This window comes from Aethalodelphis obliquidens, unplaced genomic scaffold (genome assembly GCF_003676395.1).
Source record: "Aethalodelphis obliquidens isolate GAN/ISIS:26980383/991018 unplaced genomic scaffold, ASM367639v1 scaffold51, whole genome shotgun sequence".
NCBI classification, from domain to species: domain Eukaryota; kingdom Metazoa; phylum Chordata; class Mammalia; order Artiodactyla; family Delphinidae; genus Aethalodelphis; species Aethalodelphis obliquidens.
In genome coordinates, this window is record NW_020837995.1 from 10617860 (window position 1) to 10641828 (window position 23969).

The 23969-nt window shown below is 36.6% G+C and overlaps 1 protein-coding gene across 5 annotated transcripts in view; it reads right to left on the bottom strand.

The window, feature by feature from the left end:
- UBR1 (ubiquitin protein ligase E3 component n-recognin 1) overlaps positions 1–23969 on the bottom strand; it is a 169368-nt gene that overhangs the window by 96713 nt on the left and 48686 nt on the right. For all 5 annotated transcript variants that reach the window (XM_027084071.1, XM_027084070.1, XM_027084072.1 and 2 more), the window contains 2 exons: positions 18744–18854; positions 5817–5947 (listed from right to left, as the gene is read on the bottom strand). In XM_027084071.1, coding sequence (XP_026939872.1) covers positions 5817–5947; positions 18744–18854 — 242 coding nt within the window. The remainder of the gene's footprint in view (positions 1–5816; positions 5948–18743; positions 18855–23969) is intronic.

Consider the following 23969-nt stretch of genomic DNA (forward strand, 5'->3'; position numbering starts at 1 on the left):
CTGGGAAGATCCCACGTGCCGTGGAGCGGCTGGCCCCTGAGCCGTGGCCGCTGAGCCTGCGCGTCCGGAGCCTGTGCTCCACAACGGCAGAGGCCACAACAGTGAGAGGCCAGCATACCAAAAAATAAAAATAAAAAAAAATAAAGTGCAGGCTCAGTAGTTGTGGCACATGGGCTTAGTTGCTCCACGGCATGTGGGATCTTCCTGGACCAGGGCTCACATCCATGTCCCCTGCATTGGCAGGTGGATTGTTAACCACTGCACCACAAGGGAACCCCCATCAAAATATATTTTTTTCTTTTTCTTTTCTTTTTTTTTTAAATTAAATTTTATTTTTTATACAGCAAGTTCTTATTAGTCATCCATTTTATACACATCAGTGAATACATGTCAATCCCAATCTCCCAATTCACCACACCATTCCCCCACTCCCAGCTGCTTTCCCCCCTTGGTGTCCATACGTTTGTTCTCTACATCTCTGTCTCTATTTTTGCCCTGCAAACCGGTTCATCTCTATCATTTTTCTAGGTTCTACAGTTATGCGTTAATATACCCTATTTGTTTTTCTCTTTCTGACTTACTTCACTCTCTATGACAGTCTCTTGATTCACCCATGTCTCCACAAATGACCCAATTTCGTTCCTTTTTATAGCTGAGTAATATTCCATTGCATACAGGTACCACATCTTCTTTATCCATTCGTCTGTCGATGGGCATTTAGGTTGCTTCCATAAGCTGGCTACTGGAAATAGTGCAGCAATGAACATTGGGGCGCATGTGTCTTTTTGAATTATGGTTTTCTCTGGGTATATGCCCACTAGTGGGATTGCTGGGTCATATGGTAATTCTATTTTCAGTTTTTTAATGAACCTCCATACTGTTCTCCATAGTGGCTGGATCAATTTACATTCCCACCAACAGTGCAAGAGGGCCCCCTTTTCTCCACACCCTCTCCAGCATTTGTTGTTTGTAGATTTTCTGATGATGCCCATTCTGACTGGTGTGAGGTGATACCTCATTGTAGTTTGGATTTGCATTTCTCTAATGATTAGTGATGTTGAGCAGCTTTTCACGTGCTTCTTAGCCACCTGTATGTCCTCTTTGGAGAAATGTCTATTTAGGTCTTCTGCCCATTTTTTGATTGGGTTGTTTGTTTTTTTAATATTGAGCTGCATGAGCTGTTTATATATGTTGGAGATTAATCCCTTGTCTGTTGATTTGTCTACGAGTATGTTTTCCCATTCTGAGGGTTGTCTTTTCGACTTGTGTGTAGTTTCCTTTGCTTTGCAAAAGCTTTTAAGTTTCATTAGGTCCCATTTGTTTATTTTTGTTTTTATTTCCATTACTCTAGGAGGTGGATCAAAAAAGATCTCGCTGTGATTTATACCAAAGAGTGTTCTTCCTATGTTTTCCTCTAAGAGTTTTACAGTGTCCAGTCTTACATTTAGGTCTCAAATACATTTTGAGTTTAATTTTGGTAATGGTGTTAGGGAGTGTTCTAATTTCATTCTTTTACATGTAGCTGTCCAGTTTCCCCAGTACAACTTATTGAAGAGACTCTCTTTTCTCCATTGTATATCCTTGCCTCCTTTGTCATAGATTAGTTGACAATAGGTGCATGGGTTTATCTCTGGGCTTTCTATCCTGTTTCATTGATCTACGTTTCTGTTTTTGTGCCAGTACCATATTGTCTTGACTACTGTAGCTTTGTAGTCTAGTCTGAAGTCAGGGAGCCTGATTCCTCCAGCTCTGCTTTTTTCCCCTCAAGACTGCTTTGGCTATTTGGGGTCTTCTGTGTCTCCATACAAAATTTAAGGTTTTTTGTTCTAGTTCTGTAAAAAATGCCATTGGTAATTTTACAAGGATTGCATTGAATCTGTAGATTGCTTTGGGTAGTATAGTCATTTTCACAGTATTGATTCTTCCAATCCAAGAACATGGAATATCTCTCCATCTGTTGGTATCATCTTTAATTTCTTTCAACAGTGCCTTTTAGTTTTCTGCATACAGGTCTTTTGTCTCCCTAGGTCAGTTTATTCCTAGGTATTTTATTCTTTTTGTTGCAATGGTAAATGGGAGTGTTTCTTAATTTCTCTTTCAGATTTTTCATCATCTGAAGGAATGATGAAAAATCATTGTATAGGATGATGTGTATACGAATGCAAGAGATTTCTGTGCATTAATGTTGTATCCTGCAACTTTAGCAAATACATTAATTAGCTCTAATAGTTTTCTGGTGGCATCTTTAGGATTCTCTATGTATACTATCATGTCATCTGCAAACGGTGACGGTGACAGTTTTACTTCTTCTTTTCCAATTTGTATTGCTTTTATTTCTTTTTCTTCTCTGATTGCCTTGGCTAGGACTTCCAAAACTATGTTGAATAATAGTGGTGAGGGTGGACATCCTTGTCTCATTCCTCATCTTAGAGGAAATGCTTTCAGTTTTTCACCATTGAGAATGATGTTTGCTCTGGGTTTGTCATATATGGCCTTTATTATGTTGAGGTAGTTCCCTCTATGCCCACTTTCTGGAGAGTATTTATCATAAATGGGTGTTGAATTTTGTCACAAGCTTTTTCTGCATCTATTGAGATGATCATATGGTTTTTATTCTTCAATTTGCTAATATGCTGTATCACATTGATTAATTTGCATATATTGAAGTATCCTTGCATCCCTGGGATAAATCCCACTTGATCGTGGTGTATGATCCTTTTTATGTGTTTTTGGATTCTGTTTGCTAGTATTTTGTTGAGGATTTTTGCATCTATATTCATCAGTGATATTGGTCTGTAATTTTCTTTTTCTGTAGTATCTTTGTCTGGTTTTGGTACCAGGGTGATGGTGGCCTCACAGAATGAGTTTTGGAGCTCTCCTTCCTCTGCTATTTTTTGGAAGAGTTTGAGAAGGATGGGTGTTAGCTCTTCTCTAAATGTTTGACAAAATTCACGTGTGAAACCATCTGGTCCTGGACGTTTGTTAGAAGATTTTTAATCACAGTTTCAACTTCATTACTTGTGATCGGTCTGTTCATATTTTCTATTTCTTCCTGGTTCAGTTTTGGAAGGTTATACCTTTCTAAGAATTTGTCCATTTCTTCTAGGTTGTCTATTTTATTGGCATAGTTGTTTGTCGTAATCTCTTATAATTCTTTGTATTTCTGCCATGTCAGTTGTGATTTCTCCTTTGTCATTTCTAATTTTATTGATTTGAGTCCTCTCCCTCTTTTTCTTGATGAGTCTGGCTAATGGTTTATCAATTTTGTTTATCTTCTCAAAGAACCAGCTTTTAGTTCTATTGATTTTTGCTACTGTTTTCTTTGTTTCTATTTCATTTATTTCTGCTCTGATCTTTATGATTTCTTTCCTTCTGCTAACTTTGGGTTTGGTTTGTTCTTCTTTCTTTAGCTCCTTTAGGTGTAATGTTAGATTGTTACTTGTTTTTGAGGTAGGCTTGTATAGCTATAAACTTCCCTCTTAGAACTGCTTTTGCTGCCTCCCATAGGTTTTGGATCATCGTGTTTTCATTGTCACTTGTCTCTAGGTATTTTTTGATTTCCTCTTTGATTTCCTCAGTGATCTCTTGGTTATTTAGAAACGTAGTGTTTAGCCTCCATGTGTTTGTGCTTTTTACGTTTTTTTCCCCTGTAACTGATTTCTAATCTCATAGCATTGTGGTCAGAAAAGATGCTTGATATGATTTCAATTTTCTTAAATTTATTTAGGCTTGATTTGTGACCCAAGATGTGATCTATCCTGGAGAATGTTCCATGCGCCCTTGAGAAGAAAGTGTAATCTGCTGTTTTTGGATGGAATTTGCTAATATGATTTTGGATGTCTATTAAATCTATCTGGTCTATTGTGTCATTTAAAGCTTGGGTTTCCTTATTAATTTTCTGTTTGAATGGCCTGTCCATTGGTGTTAATGAGGTGTTAAAATCCCCCACTATTATTGTGTTACTGTCGATTTCCTCTTTTAGAGCTGTTAGCAGTTGCCTTAAGTATTGAGGTGCTCCTATGTTGGATGCATATATATTTATAATTGTTATATCTTCTTCTTGGATCGATCCCTTGATCATTATGTAGTGGTCTTCCTTGTCTCTTGTAACATTCTTTATTTTAAAGTCTATTTTATCTGATATGAGTATTGCTACTCCAGCTTTCTTTAGATTTCCATTTGCATGGAGTATCTTTTTCCATCCCCTCACTTTCAGTCTGTATGTGTCCCTAGGTCTGAAGTGGGTTCTTGTAGACAGCATATGTATGGGTCTTGTTTTTGTATCCATTCAGCGAGCCTGTGTCTTTTGGTTGTAGTATTTAATCCATTCACATTTAAGGTAATTATTGATATGCATGTTCCTATGACCATTTTCTTAATTGTTTTGGGTTTGTTTTTGTAGGTCCTTTTCTTCTCTTGTGTTTCCCACTTAGAGAAAAGTTCCTTTAGCATTTGTTGTAGAGCTGATTTGTTGGTGCTGAATTCTCTTAGCTTTTGCTTGTCTGTAAAGCTTTTGATTTCTCCATCAAATGTGAATGAGATCCTTGCTGGGTAGAGTAATCTTGGTTGTAGGTTCTTCCCTTTCATCACTTTAAGTATATCATGCCACTCCCTTCTGGCTTGTACAGTTTCTGCTGAGAAATCAGCTGTTAACCTTATAGGAATTCCCTTGTATGTTATTTGTTGTTTTTCCCTTGCTGCTTCCAATAATTTTTCTTTGTCTTTAATTTTTGCCAATTTGATTACTATGTGTCTCAGTGTGTTTCTCCTTGGGTTTATCCTGTATGGGACTCTCTGCCTTTCCTGGACTTGGGTGGCTCTTTCCTTTCCCATGTTAGGGAAGTTTTTGACTATAATCTCTTCAAATATTTTCTCGGGTCCTTTCTCTCTCTCTTCTCCTTCTGGGACCCCTATAATGCAAATGTTGTTGCGTTCAATGTTGTCCCAGAGGTCTCTTAGGTTGTCTTCATTTCTTTTCATTCTTTTTTCTTTATTCTGTTCCGCAGCAGTGAATTCCACCATTCTGTCTTCCAGGTCACTTATCTGTTCTTCTGCCTCACTTATTCTGTTATTGATTCCTTCTAGTGTAGTTTTCATTTCAGTTATTGTATTGTTCATCTCTTTTTATCTGTTCTTTAATTCTTCTAGGTCTTCGTTAAACATTTCTTGCATCTTCTCGATCTCTGCCTCCATTCTTTTCCCAAGGTCTTGGATCACCTTCACTATCATTATTCTGAATTCTTTTTCTGGAAGGTTGCCTATCTCCACTTCATTTAGTTGTTTTTCTGGGGTTTTATCTTGTTCCTTCATCTGGTACATAGCCCTCTGCCTTTTCATCTCGTCTATTTTTCTGTGAATGTGGCCCCCATCAAAACTTCTGATCAAGAAAATAGCTAAAGACTTGGACTAAAGGGAGACACAGTATTCCGAAGTCCCCACCTTTGTTCACAAACCTCTCAGAGAACCTGGAAGTTGGTCCAGGCCAGTATCACACTGGGCAATTTACTCCCTACTGGGATGAATGGCTGCTAGGACCTTGTAAATCATTTAGAACAAGACCCCCAAAATGTGTTTTCTTAAAAATCTGAAGCTCCTGATTAGGCTCTTCCTTTGGCTTAACTTCTGTATAGTGTCTTAAGAGACCATCTCATATAAATGGGCATTTTGGAAGTATTTCAATGAGGCAATTCTCTATAAAATCTTCATAATGATAGTTAAGTTAAAGCAGTAAATAACAACAAAGACATTTTTCAAACACCCGTTTTGCAATATAAATAACCATCATGAAAACTTCTCCCTTTTAAAAAATCCCCCACCTTATCTGGAGTTGAGGAGGCAGTTCTTTTTCCTCTTCCCATACAGTCATTTCTACAATGTATTTTATCACTGAAGGGAATATTTTCCTGGCTTGGTCAATTACCTCTTCATTCAACGGACAGCGTAAGTTCTGCAAGAAAGTATAGAAAAACATACTACCAATGTTGTATACAAGTAAGTGGATGAGAAAGATAATGTTATTAATTTATAGCAATAATTTCAATGAGTTCATTTACACCATCCTCCAGGAATGAATTTAACTTCAACTCAAGAGGCTGCTATTCACATCAGTTTAGCTTAACTCCTTGTGGCCAAGTTGGTGCTACAGATGACAGAAAGGCAAGAAGGCAAAACCACAGAGGTCTCCTTTATGATGCTCTTCATTATGAATGTTCTTCCCTGCCTGAATAATTATATCATCAGAGAACAATGAGTTATAGGGAGTGGTTATCCCCTCCAGCTGACAAAAACTTTTCTCACTAATTTATTTCAACTGATCCTTATAGCCACTCTGTTAAGGCAGAAAATTAAAGGCATTTAAAAGATAAAGGTCCCATCCAAGGTCAAAAAACCTCTAAACAGATATAAAAAGCAAGACTAAAATCTGGGCTTTTGACTCCCATGGGGGAAAAAAATGTTAATTTCATTACAAAATACAACTTCCTTAATAAAAGGCTTGTTCAAACCAATTAGCTAAAAAAAAACACATTTAAATGCTCTATGTCATAAACCATTATGGAAATGCAAATCAAAACCACAATGAGATACCTCTTCATACTTGCTAAGGTGTCTATAATCAAAAAGGGAGATAACAATAAGTATTGGCCAGGATGTGGAGATATTTGAACCCTATGCACTGCTGGTGGAAATGTAAAATGGTTCAAATTGGAAAACAGTCTGAGAGATGCTCAAAATGTTAAGTATAGTTACCATGTGACCCAGCAATTCTACTCCTAGATATCTATCCAAGAAGTATGAAAACATATATCTGCACAAAAACTTGTACACAAATATTTATAGCAGCATTACTCATAATAGCCAGAAAGTGGAAACGACCTAAATTTCCATACACTGAAGAACGGATAAATAAAATGGTATGTAATCCATACGATGGAATATTATTTGGTCATAAAAAAAAGAATGAAGTACATGTTAAAAAAGCACTGAAGTTATACTTTAAATGGGTGAATTCTTGAATACATTATGCAAGTTACAGCCCAATAAGATGTTTAAACAAAGCAGTAATCAGGAAAAGAAACATAGTAGCTCTTTAAGACACACACACACACACACACACACACAATCTACTAGAAATTCAGTACAATGCTTTTAATATTCAATTTTAACCTACCTGCTATAGACCATACTAATGAACTGTATTTTATTCTGTGGTGACCAAAACATTAACCTACACATTTATTCTTTTGCACCTATTCTTTCTCACTCCCCAATGCTTTATTATTTTAATTTCTACCATCTCCTCAATATGTCACCTTTCCTCTGGAGATTCTGCTCAGAAGCTTTTGCTACAGAGAGAGAAAATAGAGTGCCAAAGGTACTAAGAGCAATATTAATCCACTATGTTCCTATTTCTTATCTTTTTTAGCTCAATATTTCCTTTCAATTCCTCAGAAAAGTAGTCTGAATTAAAGAGTTAAGAGAATCTACTCATTACTTCCATACTGTATCAATCAGAGGCTAAGTTCTTCAGAAGAGGTCTGGTAAGTACAGAAGAAACTTTTTTTTTTTTTAATTTATTTTTTGGTTGTGTTGGGTCTTCATTGCAGCACGCGGGCTTCTCATTGTGGTGGCTTCTCTTGTTGTGGAGCACAGGCCCTAAAGCACACGGGCTTCAGAAATTGTGGAGCGTGGGCTCAGTAGTTGTGGCTCACGGGCTCCAGAACGCAGGCTCAGTAGTTGTGGTGCACAGGCTTAGTTGTTCCAGGACATGTGGGATCTTCCCGGACCAGGGATAGAACCCATGTCCCCTGCACTGGCAGGCAGATTCTTAACCACTGCGCCAGCAGGGAAGTCCAAGTACAGAAGAAACTTTAAAATAAATCATTTATAGCTTAGAAAATAAGAAGGTCCATTAGAGGGAACAAAAGGGTGATAATCAAAATAGATTTTTAAAAACCTTAAAAATTAACCCAGAAATGTACTGCAGGGCTAGAAAGAAACTTCTCTTAAATACACTTTAAGAGATACTGCCAAATGCTGGATGATGGGCTGATTAGTATCAGCCAGGTCTAATTACATTTGGTAAATCCCTATTATGGTTGGCACGATGCCACACGCCTGGCAGAGTATGGATTTCACATTCACCAAAGCAGAGATGAAACAAATGCTAAATACAAAGGACTGTTGGGTGGCAATTGATTAGTTATATGCTAGCCATAAGTGTCCTTCTCTCACATCTAGATCATGAATCAGATCTAGAGTCATTGCAGAATATCCAGATTTACCTTCAGAATAAGACTGAATGACCAACTACCTTTGGAATCTAATTAGAAAACCAAAGAAATCCAAGAAGATCAGGTTAGTTCAGGATTAAATTCAGTGTACTGAGGCCATATGACTCAGGAAAACCACCAACAGACTGGAATCCCATGATATAGGAAGAGGGAGGCTAGTTTTGTAAACTCAATGAGCAATTTAACTCCCAAGGATTCTTCAGCTACTTAACACAAAACAGTACGAAAACAATTTTCTAGAATGATTAGTTATGGAATGAAGAGGATATAAAAATCAAGCCACAAAGCCCTCTGACTATATGCTAAAATATTCCAATACCCTTTAAAAAAATATCAGAGGAGGAAATGGAAATAATCAGAATGAAAAGGGTTCTTAAAACAGAAACAAGAGGGACTTCCCTGGTGGTACAGTGGTTAAGAATTCGCCTGCCAATGCAGGGGACACAGGTTCGAGCCCTGGTCCGGGAAGATCCCACATGCCATGAAGCAACTAAGCCTGTGCGCCACAACTACTGAGCCTGCACTCTAGAGCCTGTGAGCCACAACTACTGAAGCCTGCGCACCTCTAGCCTTTGCTCTGCAACAGAGACAAGCCACCCCAATGAGAAGCCCACACACCACAATGAAGAGTAGCCCCTCCTCGCCCCAACAAGAGAAAGCCTGTGTGCAGCAATGAGGACCCAATGCAGCCAAAAATAAATAAATAAATTTATTTACAAAACAAAAAAGAAAGAAACCAGAAACAAGAGAATGAATAGAAAGGGACATCTGGTGATATTTAATCAAGCAAATTTTTTATTTGTCAAATGAAGGAATAATCATTTGGAATCAGGACAAATAAATGAGTAAGAGAGAAGAGGCAATCTAAAAATAGACGGCTGAGGGACTTCCTCGTGGTCCAGTGGGTAAGACTCTGCACTCCCAATGCAGGGGGCCCGGGTTCGATTCCTGGTTGGGGAACTAGATCCTGAATGCATGCCACAACTAAGAGTCTGCATGCCGCACCTAAAGATCCGAAATGCCACAACTAAGACCCAGAGCAGCCAAAATAAATAAATAAATATTTTTTAAAAAATAAATAAATAAAAATAGAGTGCTGAACGATAAGGTACACGTTAATGATAGGTGAATGGGTAAAGAGTATATGAATATTCTTTGTACTCTATTTTTGCAACTTTTTACAAATTTGAAATTATTTCCAAATTCAAGGTTAAAAAAAAAAAATGTGCTAGAGCCCAGATTCTAAAGATCTGAATTTTAGTCCCAACTGTCACATTGTCTGGATTACTATGGCTCTTTAATACATTTAAAATCTGTTGGATCTATTCACACTCATAACTCTTCAGTTTTTCCTGGCAATTCCCATAAATTTTTCCAGAAGAACTTCTGATTACTTTTGTCAAGTTCCAAATAGAATTTGGCTGTTATTCTGATTGGGAATATAATGAATTTATGGACTAATTTTGGAAAAACTTTTATCGTTTGTAATACTGAACCTTCCAATCCAAGAATGAAATGTGTCTTCTGATTTTTTTTTTTCTTACATGCCCATACTCCTACAGGAGTATAGTTTTAAAGTTTTCTTAAAACAGACCTGGCAGATTCCTTCTTGGTTTTTTCCCTAGGTATTTTATTTTTTTTTGATGGTATAGTAAATGGGATCTTTTCTTTCACTACATTTTCTAAAAGCTATTGCTTTTAAGGACATTCAAGAAATATTTTTTCTGTAACAACCTAAGTGCAAAAAGAATTTGAAAAAGAATAGATACATATATATGTAAATAAATAAATAAAGTGACTTGCCTGAAAAAAAAATTTTGTTGAATACATTAAACTATGATTTTTAGTATGTAAGTTCCATAACTAACAACCTAACTAAACTCTACTATAGTTTCTAATTCTTTTTCAGTTAATTTTCTTGGGTTGTCAAGGTATAAATCATGACTATTTTGCCTCCTCTCCAATATTTATGTATTTTAGTTCATTCTGTTTGTCTATTTGACTGACTTCCAGAATAGCGGTAAATAATAAGAGCAATAGCGAATTTCCTTATCCTGTCTCTATCTATAATGGGAATACACTAGTGCTTCATCATCAAGCATGATTAACAGCTTTTGATTTGAGGCCAATAATTCTGGAAGAAACTGAAAATCTTATCAAAGAGCTACTTTCCCAAAAAGTGCCAGGCATAAACAGTTTCACAGATGAATTCCAAAAACAGTTCATTCTAGGAATGTAGGCATGATTATATTATTCTGTCAAACTTGATTTTACCTGTTAGTTTTATTTAGGCTTTCAGCATAACAATTATTAATACAACTGATTTATAAATTCCATATTATGTCAGATCTGAAGTCAACATAATGTTGGCTTTATATAACAAATTTGGAAAATTTCCCTCTTCTGCCCTCTGTGTTCAGGAACAATTTGTATGTTTTTGTTATTTGTGTAGTGTTTAAGTAATCGAGTGATTTTTATTTATTTTTTATCTTTTTTTTAAATACAGAGAAACAGAGAAACCGGTATAATAAAAACAACTTTTACCTAAATTTAGTAACTCTTTTTTCCATATAAGCTTCCTTTTTTGTTGCTTATTTTAAGGTAAAAAATAGTCATCATGATATTTTACTCCTAAATACTTTAATATTTATTGATTGATTGATTGATTGATTTTTTGTGGTACGCGGGCCTCTCACTGTTGTGGCCTCTCCTGTTGCGGAGCACAGGCTCTGGACGTGCAGGCTCAGCGGCCATGGTTCACGGGCCCAGCCGCTCCGCGGCATGTGGGATCATTCCTGGACCGGGGCACGAACCCGTGTCCCCTGCATCGGCAGGCGGACTCTCAACCACTGCGCCACCAGGGAAGCCCTTTAATATGTATTTAACATGGACATTTCCTTATATAATCTTAATATCCTTATTATAATCTAATAACATTAACAATAACTTTTAAATATTATCTGATATCTTGACCATATTCAAGTTTCCTAATTATTCCCCAAATGTCTATCACATTTGGTTATGCCTCAAGTCATTTACATCTAAATGAATCTCTCATGCCCACCCCTTGACTTTTCTTCATGACTGAGGTCAGGCCAATTTTTCCTATAAAAAGTCCTACATTCTAGATTTATCTTGAAATGTCCTATATATTATATTTATCTTCCTTGCGGTATTCTTTATCTTGTTCATCTCTCTCCTGTATTTCCTATAAACTAGAAGTTAGATCTCAAGGCTTTATTAAGTTCAGGTAAAACATTTTTAGCAAGAATATGTCATTAGTAAGACTATGTACTTCAATTTCTTAGCAGCTTGAGATAAATTCACATACCATATAATTCACTAAAAATATACTATTCAATGGTTTTTATGTGCAGCTATTACCACAGTCAGTTTTAGAACATTTTCATCAACTCAAAAAAGCATACAAGGGTTTCCCTGGTGGCGCAGTGGTTGAGAGTCCGCCTGCCAGTGCAGGGGACACGGGTTCGTGCCTCGATCTGGGAAGATACCACATGCCGCGGAGCAGCTGGGCCTGTGAGCCATGGCCGCTGAGCCGGCACGTCCGGAGCCTGTGCTCCGCAACGGGAGAGACCACGATGGTGAGAGGCCCGCATACCGCAAAAAAAAAAAAAAATACAAAAAACCTTTAATGATCACACCCACAAGGTCTCCATCCTCATAGACCTAAAAAATCACTAATCTAGTTTTTGTCCCTACGGATGTTCTATTCTGGACATTTCATATAACTGAAATCATGTAATATGTGGTCTTTTGTAACTGGCTTCTTTCACTTAGCACAATGTTTTCAGAGAGTTCCTCTAAATTGAAGTATGTTTCAGCACTTTATTCCCCTTTATAACCAAATAATATTCCACTGTAATGGATATAACCTAACCACATTTGCTTATCCATTTATCAGCTGATGAACATTTGGACTGTTTCTAATTTTTATTAAGAATAATAATACTATTATTGTATAACACTGTTTTATTATAATAATAACACTATTATGAATAATGCTATGAACTTTCATGTATAAATAATTATTTGAACACCTGTTTTCAATTATTTTGAGTCTGTCTAGGAGTAGAATTGCTGGGGCATGTAGTAACTCTACATTTCACAGGTTGAAGAACTGCCTCTTTCCAAAGTGGGTGCACCATTTTACGTTTCCACCAGCAGCGTCTGAGAGTTCGAATAACACTTGTTATTACCTGCTTCTTGATTATAGCCATTAGCGGATATTAAGAAGTATTTCATTATGGTTTTGGTTTGCATTTCTCTAATGACTTACGATGTTGAGCATCTTTTCATGTGCTTATTGGTTATTTTGTATATTCTCTGAAAAAATTCATATTCAGATCCTTTGCCCATTTTAAAAACTGGGTTGCAAAGAATTCCCCGGCTGTCCAGTGGTTAGGACTCCACGCTTTAACTGTAGAGGGCACAGGTTCAACCCCTGGTTGGGGAACTAAGATCCTGCAAGTCACACAGTGAAATGAAATGAAATAAAATAAAATAATAAAATGCCACCACTAAAAAAAAAGAAAAAAAAAACTGGGTTGTCTTTTTATTTTTAAGTTTTAAGAGTTCTTTGTAAGTTCAACATACCAGTTCCTTTTACCGGATAATATGACTTGCAAATATCTCTCTCTCATTCTGTGTACTATCTTCTCACTTTCTTGGTAGTGTCCTTTGGAACATAAATGTGTTTAATTTTTTTTTTTTTTTTTTTTTGCGGTACGCGGGCCTCTCACTGTTGTGGCCTCTCCTGTTGCGGAGCACAGGCTCCAGACGCGCAGGCTCGGTGGCCATGGCTCACGGGCCCAGCCGCTCCACGGCATGTGGGATCTTCCCGGACCGGGGCACGAACCCGTGTCCCCTGCATCGGCAGGCGGACTCTCAACCACTGCGCCACCAGGGAAGCCCAATAGTGTTTAATTTTGATGAAGTTCAATTTAAGGTTTTTTTTCTTTTATTACTAATGCTTTTGGTGTTACATCTATGAATCTATTGCCAAATCCAAGGTAATAAAGATTTATCCCTATGTTTTCTTGTAAGAGTTTTATCGTTTTGCTCTTATTTTTAGGTCTTTGATCCATTCTGAGTTAATTTTTGTGGTTGGTGTGAGTTAGGGGTCCAGATTCATTCTTTTGCATGTGGATATCCAGTTGTCCCAGTCCTATTTGGTAAAAAGATCATTCTTACCCTAGTGAATGGTCTTGGTACTCTTGTTGAAAAATGGCTGACCACAGACATGTGGGTTTATTTCTGGGATTTCAAATCTATTCTGTTAATCTATATTTTTATCATTATGCCAGTACCACACTGTCTTGATTACTGTTGCTTTGTATTAAATTTTAAAAGAGGGATGTGTGAGTCCTCCAACTTTGTTCTTCTTTTCCAGGGTTGTTTTGGCTATTGTGGGTCCCTTACAATTTCATATGAATTTTAGAGCCATCTTGTCAATTACCTAAAAAAAATTTCCAGCTGGGGAACTGTACTGAATGTGTAGCTGAATTTGGGGAGCATGGCCTTTAATACTGTGATTTATAATAAGAAATATCTTCATCCCAGTTTCTGGCACAGAGCTCCTAAAACCCTTGGAATTTCCCAAGTGAAGAAGTGGGGGCTGTCTTTTGTTATGTTTATGAGGTGACTTTTAGAAAGCACCTAAGGATGCGGGCTGGTTGCCTGGAGACCCAACCTTGTGATTAGAAGGTTGCAACTTTCAGTCCCATCCCCAACCCCAGAGGGGCTAGAGGTTGAATCAATTGCCAATGGCCAATGATTTAACTAATCGTGCTACGTAACAAAGCCTCCATAAAAACAAACAAACAAACAAAAAATCTCCCATGGGCTTCCAGAGAAATACACACAGATGTCTCTAAATACATAAAAGATCTACTACTGCTAAATTCTTTCCAGGCAACGAAGCTTTCAGCCCCTGCATGCTCATCCCCTAGATATAAAAGGATGCAATGAACACTTTAAAATGACTACTTTTCTCTTCCTTAGGTCAGATAAATTCTGAGGTAAGCCCCGGGTCCCAATTTATTTTTCTTCCCGTTACTTTTATATATAACTGAGTTGATTTGAAGTATCAAGACATGCACATGTTAGCACAAGTTAAGATCTGATCACATCTAAATATGCCTGCACTAAATCCAGAACTGTGACACAACAGCACTTAAGTAAAATCTTTGTAAATCTGCTTCCCTAAATCTGGGACACTGAGAAACAATTAGAAAAATGCAACACTGTCCTTAGAAACTGTACATGTTGAAGGAGTGGATATTCAACAAAAGTCTGTCAATGACCATAAGTACAAAGTAAATACTAAAAATGTTTTAATGCAAGTAAAAAAATATATTCTTGTGAAAATATTTAGGTTTGCCAAAAATTGTCTTGTTAAAACAAGACAGTTTATGCCATGCCCAATTATTTGTTACATGATTTCTGTGCAAATCTTTATAACTGGACAAAGCCTCAGTCCCAAAATGTTCCTCTTTAATTAAAATTTATCCAAATTCAATCAGAAGAGTCCATTTGAATTTATTGTTTTACATAAACAACATTAGAATCTATTTCTTTTTATATTTTTTCTTCCAGTTTTGAGATATAATTGACATAGCACTGTTTAAGTTGAAGGTGTACAGGATAATATGACTTAAATACATCATGAAATGATTACCACAATAAGTTTAGTCAACATCCATCAAGTCATACAGATACAAAATAAAAGAAAAAATATTTTTTCCTTGTGGTGGGAACTCAGAGTTTACTCTCTTAACAACTTTCACATATAACACACAGCAGTGTTAATTATTTTAATCATGGTGTACATTATACCCCAGTACTTATTTATCTTAGAAGTTTATACTTTTTTGACCACCTTCATCCAATTCCCCCTCCTCCCACCACCTGCCTCTGATACCACAAATCTGATCTCTTTTTCTATGAATTTATTTGTTTGTTTTTGAAGTATAGTTGACCTATAATACTATGTTAGTTCCTGGTATACGACATAGTGATCTGATATATATTTGATAATAAATGGTCATTCAAATGGTCACCGTAAGTCTAGTCACCATCTATCACCATACAAAGATACTATATAATTATTGACTATACTCCCCACACTGTACACTTCATACCCATAACCTATTTTGTAATGGAAAGTTTGTACCTCTTAACTTCCCTCACCTATTTTTTTCCTCCCCCTAACTCCATCCCCTCTAGCAAACACTTGTTCTCTGTATCTGTGACTCTGTTTCTGTTTTGTTATGTTTGTTCATTTGTTTTGTTCTTTAGATTCCACATATAAGTGAAATCATACAGTATTTGTCTTTGTCTGATTTATTTCACTTAGCATAACACCCTCTAGGTCTATCCATTTTGTCTCAAATGGCAATATTTCATTTTTTTATGGCTGAGTAATATTCCATTTTGTGTATGTGTGTATATTTACACAGACACACCACATCTTCTTTATCCATTCAGCTATTGATGGGCACTCAGGTTGATTCCATATCTTGGCTATTGTAAATAATGCTGCAATGAACATTAAGGGTGCATATATCTTCTCAAATTAAATACATTTTGTATTTCTTTTTTCTTAATTTCATTTTTGTATTGTTCATTACTAATGCATAGACACAAGTAATTTTTGTATAATTATCTCATATCCTGCAACTGTGCTGAATTTATTAGTTCTAATAATGTTTTAGTGGATTCCTTAGGATTTTCTATATACAAAATCATGTCGGGCTTCCCTGGTGGCGCAGTGGTTGAGAATCTGCCTGCCAATGCAGGGGACACGGGTTCGAGCCCTGGTCTGGGAAGATCCCACATGCCGCGGAGCAACTAGGCCCGTGAGCCACAACTACTGAGCCTGCGCGTCTGGAGCCTGTGCTCCGCAACAGGAGAGGCTGCGATAGTGAGAGGCCCGCGCATCGCGATGAAGAGTGGCCCCTGCTTGCCACAACTAGAGAAAGCCCTCGCACAGAAACGAAGACCCAACACAGCCAAAATAAATCATAAATAAATAATAAATAAATTTAAATGAAATGCTGGGAGTTATCACCATCACTAAAAAAAAAAAGAAAAAAAAAAAAAAACATGTCATCTGCAAACAGAGCTAGTTTTACTTCTTCCTTTCCAATCTGGGTGCTTTTTATTTCTTTTTCTTGCCTAACTGCCCCAGCTAGAACCTCCACTACAATATCGAATGGATATGCTCTGTGGCAAAAGCAGAATCTGCCTTATTCCTTATCTTAGGGGGAAAGTATACAATATAATTATAGTTGTGAGTTTTTCATAAATGCCCTCTATCAGGTTAAGGAAGTTCTCTTCTATTATAAGTTTACGTCTTTTTTAAAATTTATTTATTTATTTATTTATTCATTTATTTTTGGCTGCGTTGGGTCTTTGTTGCTGTGTGCGGGCTTTCTCTAGTTGAGGCAAGCGGGGGCTACTCTTTGTTGCGGTACGCGGGCTTCTCATTGCGATGGCTTCTCTTGTGGAGCACGGGCTCTAGGCATGCAGGCTTCAGTAGTTATGGTACGTGAGCTCAGTAGTTGTGGCTCGCGGGCTCTAGAGGGCAGGCTCGGTAGTTGTGGCACACAGGCTTAGCTGCTCCACAGCAGGTGGGATCTTCCCAGAACAGGGCTCCAACCCGTGTCCCCTGCACTGGCAGGCGATTCTTAACCACTGTGCCACCAGGGAAGTCCCTATAAGTTTAAGTCTTCTTATCATGAAAGTGTGTTGGATTTAGTCAAATGCTTTTGCTGCATCTACAGAAATGATCATGTGGCTTTGTTTTTTATTCTATTTATATAGTATTACATTAACTGATTTTCAGATGTTAAACTATGTACTGTATTTTACATCATACGAGGAGGCTCATTATGCCATATCAACCCAATATTCATAATGATGCTAATACTGATGACTGGTTTCAGGTGACAACAGTATGATGCCCTCCCCTGCCCGCCTCACTGTACAGTTTTGTTTTTTCCCTTATGACTAGCAAGTAATCTATGAGATGGTAATTCAGAACCATGCCCATATTGTTCCTCATCAATTCAAGTTTTAAGGGTTTTAGCATCCATTAATGATCTTTGTCTAAATCAAATATTTCCTTAGGGTTTGCAAAATGTTGATTTTTCTAATTCTATTATTCCTTCTCTATTAGCTAGCATTCCTGTAGAAAGAAGAGCTTTACCTCATGAACTGGAGATACTTGCTTACAATGAAATACAATTCCTGTTGAAAAGGTAGAATAAACGTTTAGTCCATTCCCTTCAATTACCAGTTTTTAGAGTAAGGAAATGATACAATAACCACTGCATGGCAACAAACAAGTTTTATTCTATTTAGTTCTTATGTAAGTTTCATTATTAGAAACTCATGGATTTTTATATATTAAGTATGATTCAATCAATCATAGTGGTTATTTATTATTGTTTTTCTGATGCCCCAATTGTCCAACTCAGGTCAGTGGGAGCCTTTTCAAACTGGGTTTTAGGTTCTTTTGACACAAACCCATCCTCACAAGCCTACCTTATCTATTCCCTAACTCACATGTGGAATCAGGCAGTTTTACAAAAAGCCCTGATTTCTTTTAGTGGGAAATGGTACTTAAGAGATCAAAATATATACCCTAAGGGTATTCAATGCTATAGTTATCAGGAACAGTTTAAAGAGTACAAAAACTATTTATTCCTTAAGTTTTGAAAAGGATTCCTCTGTAAAACTATTAGAGTATGGCATTTTTTAGGAAGTACTTTCTTGTGACAATTTTCTAAATTTCTTCAATGGTTACTGCCTATTCAAGTTTTCTATCTTTTTGAATAAATTATGGCACTTAATACTGTCTGATAAAAGAAGAATCTATTTTCAAATGTATTTGTTCAGAGTCACATAAGGAGCCTTTTACAATCCTTCTGTATCTGTAGTTCTATGGTTATTTTCCCATTCCTTTTTAACGGTCTACATCTGGGCTTGCTCGCCGTTTTTTTTTCTTGATTAGGATGTATAGTGGATAATCAGTTTGCTGACGTTTTTTTCTTTAAGAAAAGCAATTATGGAATTTATGTGTCAATTCTACTGTTTTCTAATTCATTATAGTCTCCTATCTATTAATAACTACTTCCATTTGCTCTTTTAGGTTAATATATTGTTTACTCATCAAATTGCTTAACAAAAAAGTATTCTAAGTTCATCTTTTCATTGTAAATTCATTCCTTCTTTAGAGAAATATGGAATATAATTATCAAACACTTAAATTCTCTAGAGTCAAATAAAACTCCTTACATTTAAATATTAGAACATAAAAATCAGGATTATCAATGGAATTCGGCTTAACCCATACACATAACATTTATTTCTATTTAATTTCATCAACCTTAAAATAGTTAGCAATTAAAAAAATAGCAATATTCTTACCTCTTTTGTGGTACCTGCTCTTCCAGGTTCATGACTTATACAAAAAGGGCCAGTTTTCCATGCTTCTGTGTCTCCACAGTCACAAAATCCTCCTCCAGTAGAAGTATGCATCTGATAAATGAAAAATGAGTATGTCTTAATTTCAAAACATATCACAAGGCAAAGAAGAATGATAAAGATGACTCAAATAATAAATGTTTCCCTCTATTTCAACCTTAATTGCCTTTAATGTTATAGATATATATCAAAAAATATTTTGATTAGTTAACCAAAAAAAATCCTTAATACTTAATCACAACAAAACTGAACCTTCAAAATTGATATTTTTGAAACATATTCAAAGTTTTTAAATAATAGTTTTTAAACTTTGTACTAATGGAGAACAGGTTGTGACGTGTGCAAAAAATAATCTATACTTCACCCAGAATGCTTCAGTAGATTTTATGATTAAACAAACTTCTTGAAAATCATTATAATGATACTTGTATAAGTACTTAAGACATGTATAAAGTATTTTCATCTATACTGATGTTCCACAGCAACTAAAACTTATTCACAACATTGTCCCTGTGAGGGTTCCTGTAAAAAAAAAAAAATTATCTAAAATATCCTAATTTAGATAGAGAAGGATGACAATGACCTGAATTTGAATCTTCCCCAAATCTCCCCCCTCCAAAGCATACAATTAACAAGGAGAACAAATAAAGCCACACATGACTCATGTCTGCAAGATTACTAGGAGACAAAAAATAAATACCACAACCTTCAAATGACTTGCTTTATCAGAGTTCCTGTTGCCTATCACTTCAAGCCTGTGGTTACAGACAATACGAGAGGGAAGCTTAAGTGACCCCATGAAAGAGAACAGAGGGGTACAAAGGACTTAGATCAAGCACAAACAAAATCACACTCCAGAAGAGAAAGCCCAATGCCAAGGGACAAATACTGAACACAGGTTAGGACTTGGTGGTTCACAGGGAAAGAGACTGAAAGTAAACAGGACCAGAAGTGGCCACCTCAGAAAAGCATTACTTTTGGAGGAAAATCAAATACATTAAAAAAGGTGGTAACCCATTATAGATGGGGCAGTAAATGAAAGAAGTAAATAAGAAAGAAAATTTAAGGATCCTATGAAACAAGAGAGAAACAAGACATGCCAAACCCTCCCCTCACCTCACCACCATCACCAATATCATCTATAAAATAAGTTAGGGGCTTCCCTGGTGGCGCAGTGGTTGAGAGTCCGCCTGCCGATGCAGGGGACACAGGTTCATGCCCCGGTCTGGGAAGATCCCACATGCCACGGAGCTGCTGGGCCCGTGAGCCATGGCCGCTGAGCCTGCGCGTCTGGAGCCTGTGCTCCGCAACGGGAGAGAGCACAACAGTGAGAGGCTCGCGTACCGCAAAAAAAAAAAAAAAAACAGAGAAGAGGGTAGAACTGACAGAAGAGAGCACTTGTAAACCTATCCATGAAATGAAAAAGAACAGAAAGAAGTACACCATATCCACACAAAACTATTGCAAAAAAAAAAGCCAAAAAATGCAAATAAGAGCCAAAACCCAATTATGAAGCTGGAGAAAACTATACAATGCTCCAAACTGAATTACACAGCCTCAAACAAGCATTAAAAACCCTTAATCAGACTAAACACCTTTAATCATAAATATAAGAACTAAGAACAGAAACGGACAAAGAAATAGGAATAAATAAAATGAGACTCGAGTGAACTAAGGGGGAAAACCAGGAAGAAAACGATATCATATCAGAAATGAATTTTTTTAAATTACAAGATGATAGACTCAAATGAAAAGTTAATAAATAGCATTGAAACAAAGCAGGAAAACAAGAGAATGAAAATAAGATGAAGTAAAGAAATACAGGGTCAGAGAAAAAGTGGTTGAAATAGAAGATAGGCCTAATAGAGGCAGATGAGTATAACTGGAATCACCAAAGAAAAATCAAAACAATGGAACAGAGGTAATATTTAAAACTGTAATCTAAGAAAACTTCCTGGAAATAAAAGACCTGAATCTACACAATCAAACGGCCAAAAGTGACTAAGAGAAAACTCACTCAGTATGATCAACTCCAAAGTATACCCTCCTAAAACTACTGGATTTTAAAGATAAAAGTCCTGAGGCCCTAGGCAAAAAGATGAAATAACATAATCACAAGAAAATTAGACTGGCATCAGACTTCTCAATAACAACACATAAAGCAAGACAACAGCAGAGCAGCATTTTCAAGGAAAGAAACTGCAAACCAAGAATACTGTCTACAGCCGAGCTATAATATAATTTTGAACATGTCAGAACTTAAGAAACACAGTATACATGCGACCTTCCTGAGGAATCTACCTGAGCAGTGATCAGCAAACTTCCTGTGTAAAGGAACAGACAGTAAATATTTTAGTCTTTGCAGGCCATGGAATCTCTGTTGAATTACTCTATTCTGCTCTGGCAGTGAAGCATCAGCCACAGACAATAAATAAATGAACCAGCATAGCCACATTCCAATGAGACTTTATTTATAGGCACTGAAATTTTAATTTCATATAATTTTCATTTATCATGAAATATTATTCTTCTCATCTTTTTTCCCAACCATCTGAAAATATAAAAACCAAGCTAAGGGACTTCCCTGGAGGTCCAGAGGTTAAGACTCTGCGCTTCCACTTCAGGGGGCACAGGTTTGATACCTGGTTGGGGAACTAAGATTCCGCATGCCTTGCGGTACAGCCAAAAGAAAAAAAAAAAAGAAGAAAAGAATAAAAACCAAGCTTAGCTTGCAGGCAATACAAAAACAGATGGTGAGCCAGATTTGACCCACAAACTGTAGTTTACTGACCCCTAGAGGATGCACTTCAGCTGACCAAGCAGTGACTGGGGAACTTCAGAAAACGGACAGATGGCGAACATTTTATGCATTTAATTGTAGCGCTAAGAACAAATCAAGGGTGTTGAAAGATACATGGATAGAAGAATGTAAACATTATATGATCTCACAATCAGAAAGACTACAACTAAAAAGTGGGAGAAGGGAAAGAGAAGGCAACGTAAGATTATCAACTATTAAATAGGTAATAGGAGGGAGTCAAAGATAGCATTAAAACTGACAGACTAGATAATAAAAAGTTACGTAAGGGAGTAAAAAGGAACTAAAGGCATTATAAAAATTATTAGTACAAACATTATCACTAGAACAATAGTAACAAAAGAAATTAGAATATACAAATCAATTTTATATACTGAAGAATGCTAGACTCATCCATGATTACTAAAAATGTAGTTGTTTCAAATGAAAGTAAAAGCATAACCTTAGTATAGGGAATGCCATGGAAGCAAGGCACAAAATCCAGAAGCATTAAAAAAAAAAATCTGGCAAATTTGACAACATATAAATTAAAATGTCAGTAAGGCAAATGATAGCATATATCAAGTTTAAAAGACAGAAAATAGATTTTATACAGTCAAAAAATACACTTAATTTATAATCCAGCAATATCACCCTGAGGTTACCCAAGAAAAATTAAAACAAATGCCCACACAAAGACATGTACTTGAATGTTTGTAACAGCTTTATTTAAAAGCTGGAAACAAGATAAATATTCATCAACTGATGAACAGGTAATATATTGTGGCATATCCATACAACGGCATACTACTCAGCAATAAAAAGGAACAAACTGCTGAGACATGAGAGGATCTCAAAGGCACTATGCTAAGTGAATATAACCAGATAGGAAACACTACATACTATATATAGATTTCACTTATATGACATTTGGAAAAGCCAAAACTATAGGGACAGAAAACTGATCAGTGACTGCCAGGAGCTGGGGTAAGTGGGCAAGAGGACTGCCTGCAAACGGGAGAACTTCTGGGAATGATATGTTTTATATATTGATTATTGTGGTGGTTACTGAACTGTATGTCTGTGAAAACTCATGGAACTACACTTACAAGGGTAGATTTTATTGTATATAAATTATATCTCAAAAAAATCTGACTTTAAAAATTATTAAAGACAAGCATAGTAAGAGAAAATATTTGTAACGTATATAACAGTAAGAAAAAGGCAAAAGAAAAATTAAGGATAAAAACAGGCAATACACAGAAGAAATTAAACATACAATTAAAAAATGAAAAGATGTTAATACTAGTAATAGAAATGCAAATTAAAATGAGATTATTTGACTAACGGATTGGCAAAAAGTAAAAAGACTGACTAAATAAACTTTGGGGATGTAGATAAAGAACATTCTCATATCCTTTTTTTATTTTTATTTTTGGCTGTGTTGGGTCTTTGTTGCTGTGCGCAGGCTCCCTCTGGTTGTGGCGAGTGGGGGCTACTCTTCGTTGCAGTGCACGGGCTTCTCATTGCAGTGGCTTCTCTTGTTGTGGAGCACAGGCTCTAGGCGCGCGGGCTTCAGCAGTTGTGGCAAGCGAGCTCTAGAGTGCAGGCTCAGTAGTTGTGGTGCGTGGGCTTGGTTGCTCCGCAGCATGTGGGATCTTCCCAGACCAGGGCTCGAACCCATGTCCCCTGCATTGGCAGGTGGATTCTTAACCACTGCGCCACCAGGGAAGCCCCTCATATCCTTTTAATGGGACTGTAAATTGACACAGCAATTCAGGAAAAACATTTGGCAAAATCTATGAAAATTTTAAATGCATGTACCCTTCAATCCAGAAAATCTACCTCTAAGAATCTAGTCTCAAGCATTCTTTAATATATACACTGGTTTATATTAAAACAAAGGTATATGTGTATGTTCCATTATTTGTTGATCAGTGAAAGCTGGAAACAGTGTAATTATCTAGAAAAGGGTGATGGGTTAAATATTTGATGACATATTCCCACAAAGGAATACATGCAGCAATTAAATAAGGCAAGAGTTATTATATATATCAACACAGAATTATCTCCATGATATATTAAGTTAAAATCAAGTTGCAGGGAGTTCCCTGGTGACCTAGTGGTTAGGATTCCAGGCTTTCACTGCTGTGGCCCAGGTTCAATCCCTGGTCGGGGAACTGAGATCCTGCAAACTGTGCAGCATGGCCAAAAAAAAAAGTTGCAAAACAAAATATATAGTAGGATCCCATTTGTACACACACAAACATCCTCCTAAACATATAAATATATATATGAGTGTACATGCATAAAGATCTGTAAGGATGTGCACTAAATTGTGTTCAGTTTAACAAAGAAAGTATGATGGGACA